Source organism: Anomaloglossus baeobatrachus, chromosome 6 (genome assembly GCF_048569485.1).
Source record: "Anomaloglossus baeobatrachus isolate aAnoBae1 chromosome 6, aAnoBae1.hap1, whole genome shotgun sequence".
Lineage (NCBI taxonomy): Eukaryota > Metazoa > Chordata > Amphibia > Anura > Aromobatidae > Anomaloglossus > Anomaloglossus baeobatrachus.
This window is the reverse complement of record NC_134358.1, coordinates 422,417,865-422,431,240: the sequence shown is the minus strand read 5'-3', so window position 1 is coordinate 422,431,240 and position 13,376 is coordinate 422,417,865. Positions and strand designations below refer to the sequence as shown.

General features: G+C 42.6%; 1 protein-coding gene across 1 annotated transcript in view; it reads left to right on the top strand.

Annotated features, from left to right (window-relative positions):
• The window catches only part of EXOSC7 (exosome component 7), a 53,728-nt gene that overhangs the window by 20,965 nt on the left and 19,387 nt on the right, over positions 1-13,376 (top strand). The window contains exon 4 of the mRNA XM_075316619.1: positions 9,648-9,813. Coding sequence (XP_075172734.1) covers positions 9,648-9,813 — 166 coding nt within the window. The remainder of the gene's footprint in view (positions 1-9,647; positions 9,814-13,376) is intronic.

Sequence of the window (13,376 nt, the reverse complement as noted above, 5' to 3'; positions counted from 1 at the left end):
ACCGCTCCTGCTGCACGTGAGTACTGTGCTCACCTTGCAGCCCATACGCGCTCCCGTGGTGCCCCCTGCGCGCTCCCGTGATGGCCCCTGCCCGTGCCCCACCCGCGATCTGTCCCATCCCCCCCGACATCCCGATCTGCTCCCCCCGCGATCTGACTGCCTCCCCCATTTATCTCTATTCTGCTTCTGCAGCTCCCTCTCCGGTCTCCCCCTCTGCCCTCTCCCCCTCTGCCCTCTCCCCCTCTGCCCTCTCCCCCTCTGCCCTCTCCCCCTCTGCCCTCTCCCCCTCTGCCCTCTCCCCCTCTGCCCTCTCCCCCTCTGCCCTCTCCCCCTCTGCCCTCTCCCCCTCTGCCCTTACCTGTCTTCATCGAGTCGTCCGAGGTCTTAACTGGCCCGATCACATCTGCCTCCATCGCTGGGTCCTTCCTAGGCATTCTGCTGATCTCCCAACGTCCTGCCTGCTGCTCCTGTAAAGCCGTCCATCTCTCTGCCATCTGTTCCTCCTGCAGCTCTTCTGGTCAGTAATCCTCTGGGTACTGTGAGTATAACTTTTTTTTTTCTGCCCATTTTTACACCTCATCCGTCCGTGCGTCCCGCCGAGCGCTGATCAGGGATGCAGATAACATATCGGCATCCCTGCTCAATTTTTGGCGTGACTTTTTTCCATATCCCCGACGCTTTTTGTATCGCATCCGTCCGTGCGTCCCGCCGAGCGCTGATCAGGGATGCTGCTAACTTATCGGCATCACTGCTTAATTTTTGGTGTGACTTTTTTCCGTATCTGCGACGCTTTTTGTATCGCATCCGTCCGTGCGTCCCGCCAAGTGCTGATCAGGGATGCACATAACGTATCGGCATCCCTGCTCAATTTTTGGCGTGACTTTTTTCCATATCCCCGACTCTTTTTGTATCGCATCCGTCTGTGCGTCCCGCCAAGCGCTGATCAGGGATGCACAGAACGTATCTGCATCCATGGTCAATTTTTGGCGTGACTTTTTTTCTGTATCCCTTATGCTTTTTGTATCTCATCTGACCGTGCGTCCTGCAGTCTGTGCGTTTGAAAAGTCAAATGGCGTTCCTTCTCTTCTGAGCCCTGCTATGCGCCCAAACAATTACTTTCCACCACATATGAGGTATCTACGTACTCAGGAAAAATTGCACAATACGTTTTATGGTGCAGTTTTTCCTGATACTGTTGTAAAAAAAAAAAAGAAACTACCTGATGGATGCAAAAAATTTTGTGGTTAAAAAAAAATAATTTTCACGGTTCAACGTTATCAACTTCTGTAGAGCCCCTGAGGGTACAAGGGGCTCACCAAACATCTAGATAAATTCCTTGAGGGGGTCTAGTTCCAAAATGGGGTAATTTGTGGGGGAGCTCCACTGTTTAGGCACCATAGGGGGTCTCCAAACGTGACATGGCGTCCACTAATGATTCCAACCAATTTTGCTGTCAAATGGCGTTCCTTCTCTTCTGAGCCCTGCCATGCGCCCAAACAATTACTTTCCACCACATATGAGGTATCGCCGTACTCAGGAGAAATTGCACAATACGTTTTATGGTGCATTTTTTCCTGATACCCTTGTGGAAAAAAAAGCTACCTGGTTCAAGTGAGAGTTTTGTGGTGAAAAAAAAAAATTGTATTCCTGGCTCAACATTATCAACTTCTGTGGAGCCCCTTGGGGCTCGCTAAACATCTAGATAAACTCCTTGAGGGGTCTAGTTTCCAAAATGGGGTCACTTGTGGGGGAGCTCCACTGTTTAGGCACCATAGGGGGTCTCCAAACGTGATATGGCGTCCGCTAATTATTCCAACCAATTTTGCTGTCAAATGGCGTTCCTTCTCTTCTGAGCCCCGCCATGCACCCAAACAATTACTTTCCACCACATATGAGGTATCGCCGTACTCAGGGAAAAATGCACTATAAATTTCATGGTGAATTTTTTTCCTGATACCCTTGTGAAAAAAAAAGCTACCTAGTTGAAGCAACCAGTTTGTGGTAAAAAAATGTTTTCTTCTTTTCACGGCTCAACGTTATAAACTTCTGTGAAGCCCCCAGGGGTTCAAAGTGCACATCAAACATCTAGAAAAAAATTTTGAGGGCTCTAGTTTCCAAAATGGGGTCACTTGTGGGGGAGCTCCCTTGTTTAGGCTCCTCAGGGCGTCTTCAAACCCGACATGGCGTCCGCTAATGAGTGCAGCTAATTTTGCACTCAAAAATTCAAATGGTGCTCCTTGCCTTCCGAGCCCTGCCATGTGTCCAAACATTTGATTTCCACCACATATGAGGTATCTGCGTACTCAGGAGAAAATGTAAATACATTTTATGGTGCATTTTTTCCTGATACCCTTGTGAAAAAAAAAGCTACCTAGTTGAAGCAACCAGTTTGTGGTAAAAAAATGTTTTCTTCTTTTCACGGCTCAACGTTATAAACTTCTGTGAAGCCCCCAGGTGTCCAAAGTGCACATCAACCATCTAGAAAAATTATTTGAGGGCTCTAGTTTCCAAAATGGGGTCACTTGTGGGGGAGCTCCATTCTTTAGGCACCTCAGGGGGTCTTCAAACCCGACATGGCGTCCACTAATGAGTGCAGCTAATTTTGCGTTCAAAAATTCAAATGGCGCTCCTTCCCTTTCGACCTCTGCCATGCGCCAAAACAATTGATTTTTACCACATATGGGGTATCAGCGTACTCAGGAGAAAATGCACAATAAATTGTAGGGTGCACTTTCTCTTTTCTCCCTTGTAAAAATGAAAATTTTATGGCTAAAGTAACATTTTTGTGTTAAAAAGTAAAATTTAAATTTTTTCCTTCCACATTGCTTTGGTTCCTGTGAAGCACCTAAAGGGTTAATAAACTTATTGGATGTGGTTTTGAGCAGAGTGAGGGGTGCAGATTTTAGAATGGGGTCACTTTTGGTTATTTTCTGTCACCTCGGCCTCTCAAAGTCACTTCAGATGTGATGTGGTCCCTAAAAAAAATTCTTTTGTAAATTTTGTTGGAAAAATGAGAAATTGCTGATGACCTTTGACCCCTTCTAACTTCCTAACGAAAAAAAATGTTGTTTCGAAAATTGCGCTGATGGAAAGTAGACAAGTGGGAAAGTTTATTTATTAACTATTTTGTGTGACCTATCTCTCAGATTTATGGACATAAATTTTCAAAGTTTGAAAATTGCGAAATGTTCGCAAAATTTCCTAAATTTTCACAAATGCAAAAAATATCAGCCTAAATTTACCACTGACATGAAGTACAATATGTCACGAAAAAACAATCTCAGAATCGCCAGGATCCGTTGAAGCGTTCCAGAGTTATAACCTGTCAAAGTGACACTGGTCAGAATTGCAAAAAATGGCCCGGTCATTAGGGTGTTTTAGTGGCCGGGGGTGAAGGGGTTAATAGTTTTTTATGCTTTGAAGTATGGCGCTGGACCAGTACTGCAGCCCTGCTGTGAGAAGGAAGTGGGGCTCTGCACTTTCTAGGTATCCCTAGTGGTGCTTGTCCATAAATAGGTGACACATGTCCATTAGAGATCCCCTTTAACGGTTTTATTCAGGTGTTCCTGGTGTAAGATGGAAGTGCGTCCTTTTCCACTAGGCTTCTTTAAAGATCCATTGTGTGTTCAAGATTGCATAACCCACAAAGAGGAAAATTTAGATTTTTTTCCATGATGTAAATGATCAAAAACAGGGAGCCTTAAATGATTTACTGCAACAGTTGTATTGTATAAGAAGTTGTTTGCTCTTATGAGCACATGGGGTATATTTGCCACCTCTGAAGATCATCCTCTTCGTGGAAAGCCGTAAATAAGCCTGCTATACCCAGAATCTGCACATCTGAGGAGTCTGACTTCACTTACTAACAGATGAATGCGGGGCACAGGATGGATTCATTATGTGTGCAGCAAAGACCCTTAGAATAGTATATAGCTTGTTAATGCTGGATGGCCAGGAGAAGTCATCTAGTGGCAGTGCAGTGCGGGACAGTTCATCAGGAAAGGATCAAGATGTGGAGATGATGAAAGGGAACCTGTCACCTGATTGATGCAGCCAGGTATAAATGCTCTGCGGTTTCAGAAAAAATATACTTTGAGGAGCTGGCAGAGGGCTATAGGCAGAGAAGATGCTAGTTTGGCTTTTCTCAGCACCTCTAGGGATGATTGACAGCTGATGTATACACGGGAGATACCTGTCAATCACCTGGAAAGACATGGCGGAAAGCTGAATAGGCCCGGTGCCGGACCAGTCTCTCCCTATAATTCCCAGCCGTATCCTGAAATAATATTTTCTCTAAAAGTCTGGAGCATTTCAGAGACGGATATTCATGACTGCAGTCACACAGCCAGGCTCTGATTCATGCTGCCCACGGTTTGTATGAATCTGTCCAAAGCCAGGACTCAACCGTTTGATTGGACAAAGCCAGGATGGAACTGTTTGAATGGCCAAAGTGACTACTTAACTTTTTTTTTTTTTTTTTTTTTTTTTTAAAGTAAACCTCTGCAGAAGTAACTGGAGCCTCATTTATGAGTTTTACCTCACAGTAAGAACATTCTGGTTGCCTATAGCCACTGTAAAGTACTGAGGCCTCATTTATGAGTATTGACTTACAGTAAGATCGTTCTGGTTGCCTCTAGCAACAATAGGTATGCATTCAGCATTGAAGCTGCTTAGGTAAAGTCAGAGCTGAACTCTGGTTGAATAAGACCCTTATCAGACTTAACCAATAATCTTCTGTTCGCTCATTCATTCACTATATAATGCTGAACGCGTCATTCTGGCCGAAGCCAAGCCAGCGCCCCTGCAGTGCTATGTTCACGTCAACATAGCACTGTGCAAGCGCTAGCTGTTACCTCCGCCCTCCCACACCAGCGTGATGGTGAGGGAGGGGAGAGGAGAGAAACCACACACCCACATCACACATGTCATGTTGAGGGTGGTCAGCAATGTGCAGACATCACGTGACCTGAAGGTGACTGTGCCATGTGGTGCAGGGCATGGTCTGTGCAGGGTGAGATTGCGGGATGCAAGGGTTTGCCTTCTGCATCGGGAAGTGCAGGGTTTCCGTGGAGGCTACATGGTGATGTGTATATAAAGAGGCCGGCAGTGGAGTATCGGAGCAGGACGCCCACGCAACAGGAGATGGAGGATCTGCTGAAGCAACTAAGTCAGTGCAGGGGCCACTAGAGATCACTGAGATCACTGTGCCGACCACAAGGGTGTGTATTGCTGCTCTCTGATAACTGTCAATACAAACACACAAACCCATGTGGCTAAGTCACTGACATCACCTGCGACGACCACCACAGAGAAGAAATGACCCACTGACTAGTCCTGCTACATTAGCATATGTAAATTATGCAAAGCTACGGGATAAAACTACATTGCAGTTTTAGTAAGTTGCATAAAACACCTTATCAAATTGGTGAAATCTTCAGGCATACTGTTATAGTGATCTTAATCACACGCAGCCTGCTGTGAGATCAGACCTGAGCTTTGTCTCATTACAAAAACATTTGTAGTTGCTTTCCTCTCAGAGCATTAGGTTTCATCTCAGAGGCAACCAGCGTGGGGGAAGGTTAGGACAGCAGAGCGGACAGCACTGAGAGACGACAACTGCAAATGTGCTGGTTGTGTTTGTAATGAGACAATGTTCAGTTCTGCTGTCATGTTAGTTATAATCAGGCTCAGCTCTGAGCCAACAGCACTGTGAGGAGAATTGTAGATGCAAATGTGTTTGTAATGAAACAAAGTTCACTTCTGCTCTGCTTTGTGCTTTTATAACTATACACAGTTCTGCAGTGAGATCAGAACTGTCAGTTATTACATGTCTCACACAGGTAACACCTTGTTTCATTTAAAATAAGCTTTGGAGACAGATTCTCAGAGTGATTGGTGTCTGGCCCATACTTATAAGAATCATGTGGGTTTCTCTGAAATAAGACATCGGATCGCAGATATCAAGGAATCATTTTATTAAACTTTCTATGACCTACGTGCCCATTTAGATGGCTTAGGAGGGTTGATCCTACTGAGAGATTCCCTTTTAATCCATCATATGATAAATTGTGGTTCTTGACAAAATTGCCGCAAGTCGGAGCAAAAAGATATAGTTTACAAAAGTGAATTTTTGTTTTTAATTTTATTTCTTTCACTATCCAATAATCCAGCGTCTGTCAGGTTCGCATTGATACTGGATCATAGGAATCATACTGCATACTATAAATTGTGCTTTCTAAATGGGTGAGGATCCCAGAAGGTCAGATCCCCAATCATTAAGTTATGATACACTACCGTTCAAAGGTTTGGGGTCATCCAGACAATTTTGTCTTTTCCATGGAAAATCATACTTTTATTTATCAAATGAGTTGCATAATGAACAGAAAATATAGTCCAGACATTGGCTAGGTTAGAGATAATGATTTGTACTTGAAATAATAATTTTCTCCTTCAGACTTTGCTTTCGTCACAGAATGCTCCTTTGCAGCAATTACAGCTTTGCAGAACTTTGTCATTCTAGCTGTTAATTTGCGGAGGTAATCTGGTGATATGTCACCCCATGCTTCCAGAAGCCCCTCCACAAGTTGGATTGGCTTGATGGGCACTTTTTGCGTACCATACGATCAAGCTGCTCCCACAACAGCTCAATAGGGTTGAGATCTAGTGACTGGGCTGGCCACTCCATTACAGATAGAATACCAGCTGCCGGCATCTTCCTTTAAATAGTTCATGCATAATTTGAATGTGTGCTTTAGCTCATTGTCCTGTTGTAGGATGAAATTGTCTCCAATCAAGCGCTGTCCACAGGATATGGCATGGCGTTGCAAAATGGAGTGATAATTTCCTTATTGAAAATCCTTTTTACCTTGTACAAATCTCCCACTTTACCAGCACCAAAGAAACCCCAGACCATCACATTACCTCCACCATGCTTGACAGATGGCATCAGGCACTCTTCCAGCATCTGTTCAGTTGTTCGGCGTTTCACAAATGTTCTTCTGTGTGATTCAAGCTTTGATTCGTCTGTCCATAACACTTTTTTTCCTATCTTCCTCTGTCCAATGTCTGTGTTCCTTTGCTCATATTAATCTTTTCCTTTCATTATACAGTCTCAGATATTTTTCTTTGTCACTCTGCCCTGAAGGCCAGTATCCCAGAGTCGCTTCCTCACTGTAGACATTGACACTGGCGTTTTGCGGGTACTTTTTAAAGAAGCAGCCAGTTGAGGACCTGTGAGGCGTCGATTTCTCAAACTAGAGACTTTAATGTACTTGTCTTGTTGCTCAGTTATGCAGCGGGGCCTCCAACTTCTTTCTACTCTGGTTAGAGCCTGTTTGTGCTCTCCCCTGAAGGGAGTAGTACACACAGTTGTAGGAAATTTTCAGTTTCTTGGCAATTTCTCGCATAGAATATCCTTTATTTCTGAGAACAAGTAGAACTGTCGAGTTTAACATGAAAGTTCTCTCTTTCTGGCCATTTTGAGAGTTTAATGAAACCAACAAATGTAATGGTTCAGATTCTTAACTAGCTCAAAGGAAGGTCAGTTTTATAGTTTTTCTAATCAGCAAAACTGTTTTCAGCTGTGCTAAAATAGTTGCACATGGGTTTTCAAGGGATTTCTAAACATCCATTACCCTTCTAACAGTTAGCAAACACAATGCACCATTAGAACACTGGAGTGGTGGTTGTTGAAAGTGGGCCTCTATACACCTATGTAGATATTGCATTAAAAAACAGATGTTTGCAGCTAGAATAGTCATTTACCACATTAACAATGTATAGAGTGCATTTCTGTTAAATTTAATGTTAGCTTCATTGAAAAAAAAAAGTGCTTTTCTTTCAAAAATAAGGAAATATCTAAGTGACCCTAAACTTTTGAACTGTAGTGTATATCGTTTATTAACGCACCACTCCGTGTATTTTTTTTTTTGCATAGCTGAAGTGGTGCTTTAATTCTAAGACCCTTGCACCTGTATTATACTCCTCTTCCGGCGGCTTCATCTTATATCCCTGCCACTCCTGTCGGCATCCTGGGATTTGTGACATGCCAGCAGCTCCAGTGTTTTCATGTAGCATACCGGTGGTAACAAATCAGTGTAACTCAGAGTCTCGTTGTGGCTGTCATAGAGGTGTACTGAGAGCATGTGATGTAACTTGTGACTTGAGCCAGTCAAAAGTTACAGTTATAAGATGGCACTACCGGACCAGAGTGGCACTGAAAAAGTATGAAGGCGCCGGAGGGGGTAGTATAACGCTAGGGACAGGAGGCTTGCATTTAACCCCTTCAGCCCCGGGGCACTTTCCGTTTTTGCGTTTTTTTGCTTTTTGCTCCCCTTCTTCCGAGAGCCGTAACTTTTTTATTTTTCCATCAATCTTGCCATATGAGGGCTTGTTTTTTGCGGGACAAGTTGTACTTTTAAATGAAACCATAAGTTTTACCATATGCTGTACTGGAAAACAGCAAAAAAATTCCAAGTGTGGAAAAACTGCAAAAAAAGTGTGATGGCACAATAGTTTTTGGGATGTTTTATTCACGGTGTTCACTATATGGTAAAACTGGTGTGTGGGTATGATGCCTGAGGTCGGTGCGAGTTTGTAGACACCAAACATGTATAGGTTTACTTGTATCTAAGAAGTTAAAAAAATTCATGTTTGTCCAATAAGTGGCGCACGTTTTGCGCCATTTTCCAAAACACGTAGCGTTCTCATTTTTTGGGATCTATGGCTCAGTGACTGCTTATTTTTGCGTCTCGAGCTGTCGTTTCTAATGGTACCATTTTTGCTCAGATGCTACGTTTTGATCGCCTGTTACTGCATTTTGCGTAAAACTTGCGACCAAAAAACGTAATTTTGGCGTTCGGAATTTTTTTGCCACTATGCCGTTTACCAATCAGATTAATTGATTTTATATTTTGATCGGGCATTTCTGAATGCGGCGATATCAAATATGTGTATATTTATGTATTTTTTAACCCTTTAATTTTCAATGGGGGGAAAGGGGGGTGATTTGAACTTTTTAGGTTTTTTGTTTTTATTTTTTAAAACTTTTTATTTATTTTTCTTATTTTACTAGTCCCCCTAGGGGGCTATAGCGATCAGCAATCCGATCTCTCTTATCTATCTGCTGATCACAACTATACAGCTGTAAACAGCAGATTCAGTCACTTTCTGTTTCTCTCTGCTCATAGCCGAGGGAAAACGAAAGTGAAACTTCATAGCTGCAGGCATCATCACATGACCCTGTGCTACGATGGCAACCACCGAAAGTTACGTGTTCACGCACGTGACTTCCGGTGGGGGTGGCGGTAAGTAAAAAACATGGCCGCGCGCATATAGATCTTGCTGCCAGACTTTGGCAGCGAGATTTAAGGGGTTAATGGCCGCGGGTGGAAGCGATTCCACCCGCGGCTAGCAGGCACACATGTCAGCTGTTGAAAACAGCTGATATGTGTGCCGACCGCCGCCGCCTACCCGCGGCAGGGGCTTAACGGGACACGCTCCATGATGGATATATCCGTCCATGGTCGTGAAGGGGTTAAAGCATTTCTCCAGCCTTGTAAAAACAAACACTGGAGTGGTGCTTTAAGGGGAATACACTTTTCCAACATTTTCAGCTATAAAGGAATGTATCACATTTTATTTTCTAGTTCTGCTAACGCCACTCCAGAGTTTGAAGGACGTGGGGGAGACGAGCTTGGCACGGAGATTGCCTTCATGCTGTACAAAATATTTGAGAACAAGAGCAGCATTGACCTTGAATCCCTCTGCATTCTGCCCGGTGAGCACTGCTGGGTCCTGTATGTGGACGTGCTGGTGAGTGCAAAACGCACATAACTTTATACACTCATACCAAGTTTTCTTTATACAATCATACCTGTGATTCTGTGTTACTGTCATAGTGTGAGTGCAGTGTGACAGACATGATATTTTGTTTTAAAGGACTCGTCTTCTTCGTTTGTGTATGGCCCGTATCTGTATTTTTTTGTGTATAGTTTAGTTTACTATTGCGATTTAGTGAAAAGAGTTCAGCTCTAGACTTTAATCACAGGTGGGGTGAAAGGAGCAGGAGCTGAGCTCACTCTATACTGGGCAGTCGCCGACTGTGTTAGACAGCCAATATCTTCCTCTAACAGCAGTGACCATAGCATCCTCCAATCGCTGCTGTTTACAAATTGAAATGTCTGTCAATCACGAACTGCATTCAGGTGGCAACCATCTGCCCCTCTGCAACATGATCTCATGTAGTCAATGTATTAAAAGGAAAGCGGTGGACCCCCTGAAAGTCCGTATCGCAACCTGAGCATATGCTCGAGGTAGGCTTAATTGAAAAAAAAACGGCATTACTATATACTGCAATACCGGAGACTTACAGTATCATACACAGTGTGCAGAATTATTAGGCAAGTTGTATTTTAGAGGATTTTTTTTTTCTATTGATCATGAACTATGTTCTCAATCAACTCAAAAGGCTCATAAATATCAAAGCTTAATATTTTTGGAAGTTGGAATGGTTTTTTTTTTTTAGATTTGGCTATATTTGTGCAGGTAACTATTACTGTGCAGAATTATTAGGCAACTTAATAAAAACTAAATATATTTCCATGTCACTTGTTTATTTTCACCAGGTAAACCAATATAACTGCACAAAATTTAGAAATAAACATTTCTGATATGCAAAAACAAAACCCAAAAATATTAGTGACCAATATAGCCACCTTTCTTTATGATGACACTCATCAGCCTACCATCCATAGATTCTATCAGTTGCTTGATCTATTATGACCAACATTGCGTGCAGCAGCCACCACAGCCTCCCAGACACTGTTCCGAGAGGTGTACTGCTTTCCCTCCCTGTAGATCTTACATTTTATGAGGGATCACAGGTTCTCCATGGGATTCAGATCAGGTGAACAAGGGGGCCATGTCATTATTTTTTCATCTTTTAGACCATTACTGGCCAGCCACGCTGTGGAGTAGTTGGATGCATGTGGTGAGCATTGAAAATCATGTTTTTCTTGAACGATACCGACTTCTTCCTGTACCACTGCTTGAAGAAGTTGTCTTCCAGAAGCTGGCAGCAGGTCTGGGAGTTGAGCTTCACTCCATCCTCAACCCGAAAGGGTCCTACAAGTTCATTTTTGATGATACCAGCCCATACCAGTACCCCACCTCCACCTTGCTAGCGTCTGAGTCGGAGTGGAGCTCTCTGCCCTTTACTGATCCAGCCTCTGGTCCATCCATCTGGCCCATCAAGAGTCACTCTCATTTCATCAGTCCATAAAACCTTTGAAAAAGCAGACGTAAGATATTTCTTGGCCCAGTCTTTATGATTTATCTTATGTTTCTTATTCAAAAGTGGTCGTTTTTCAGCCTTCCTTACTTTGGCCATGACCCTGAGTATGGCACACCTTGTGCTTTTTGATACTCCAGTAACGTTGTAGCTCTGAAATATGGCCAAACTGGTGGCAAATGGCATCTTGGCAGCTTCACGCTTGATTTTCCTCAATTCATGGGCAGTTATTTTGCGCCTTTTTTCCCAACACTCTTCTTGCATCCCTGTTGGCTATTTGCCATGAAACGCTTGATTGTTCGGTGATCACTCTTAAAATGTTTGGCAATTTCAAGACTGCTGCATCCCTCTGCAAGACATCTCACAATTTTGGGCTTTTCAGAGCCCATCAAATCTCTCTTCTGACCCATTTTGCCAAAGGAAAGGAAGTTGCCTAATAATTAAGCACACCTTATATAGGGTGATATCATTCCACCACACCCCACTTCATTACAGAGTTGCATATCACCTGATTTACTTAATTGGTAGTTGGCTCTCAAGCCTATACAGCTTGGCGTAGAACAACATGTATAAAAATTATCATGTGATCAAAATACTCATTTGCCTAATAATTCTGCACACAGTGTGCATGAGGGTGCCTAATGCTATCTGGGTCTGCATTGTGCTATATGCGGGCTCTATACTACATGAGGATGCCTAATGCTACATGGGTCTGTATTGTGCTATATGCGGGCTGTGTACTATATAAAGGTGCCTAATGCTATCTAGGTCTGCATTGTGCTATATGCGGGCTGTATACTACATGAGGATGCCTAATAATTCTGCACAGTGTAGAATTGGGTAATAAATTATTCCCAGGTACAAGTTCCTTAAGGGGACTGAAAAATAAAAAGTGAACAATTTTATATATGGAAAAGAGAGAAAAAAATTGTTTAAATCGCCCACATGTTAAAGAAATAAATAACACACACTTGGTGTACAGGGCTAATCTATCAAAACATGAAGTTGTTTAAACCATGCATTACATCGTGATAATAAATAAATATACAGTGTGCATGTGTGTGTATATATGTATGTGTGTGTATATATATGTATATATATATATAATATATATATATATATATATATAATATATATATATATATATATATATATATATATATATATATATATATATATATATATATATATAAATATATATATAATGTGTGTGTATGTATATATGTGTGTGTAATATATATATATACATACACACACACACACACTTTTATTATATATATATATTAGATATAATAATATATAGATATAATTAAATATATATATATATATATATATATATATTAGATATATGTATACACACACACAGCTTGGTACGTAAAATGCAAGCCTTCACACAGTTCCGACCATCTCCTGCCGTCTTCAGCTGAAAAGTATTTCTTCATTCCGTCCTTAACTCAACCATGAATCTAATAAATTGTTAGTGCATGCCCTCATCATCTCCCGCTCGACTACTGCAATATCCTCCTCTGAGGCCTCCTTGCTATCACTTGCACCACTCCAGTCCGTTGTTAAAAGAACTTGTCACCAGGATTTTCCCCTGTAAACTGCGACCACCACCAGTATGCTCATATACAGCATTCTAGAATACTGTATAGATCTGTGTTCAGGCTTCTCTGTATAAAGTAAAAAATGCCTTTTATTATACTTACCTAGGGGGTGGTCTGGTTCAATGGGCATCACTGGTCTTTGTCTGGCACCTCCTTCATCCTGTGCAGTTGCCATCATTCGTCCCTGCTCCGTGTGGATGATGTATCCTACGTCATCCACACAGAACGCCTCATTGCGGTCCTGCGCAGGTGCACGTTGATGTACCCTGTTTATGGCAGATCAAAGTATTGTAGTGTGCATGGGCAGTCTATAACCTTTCCCCGTGCCTGCACATTACAGTACTTTGCTCTGCCTTAGCAGGGCTGATCAAAGTGCGCATGCACAGGAGTGCAATGGCGGACTCTCTGTGGATGACGTAGGACGTGTCATCTACACGGAGCGATGAAGGAGGATGGTGATAGAAGGAAGAGAGGAGGCG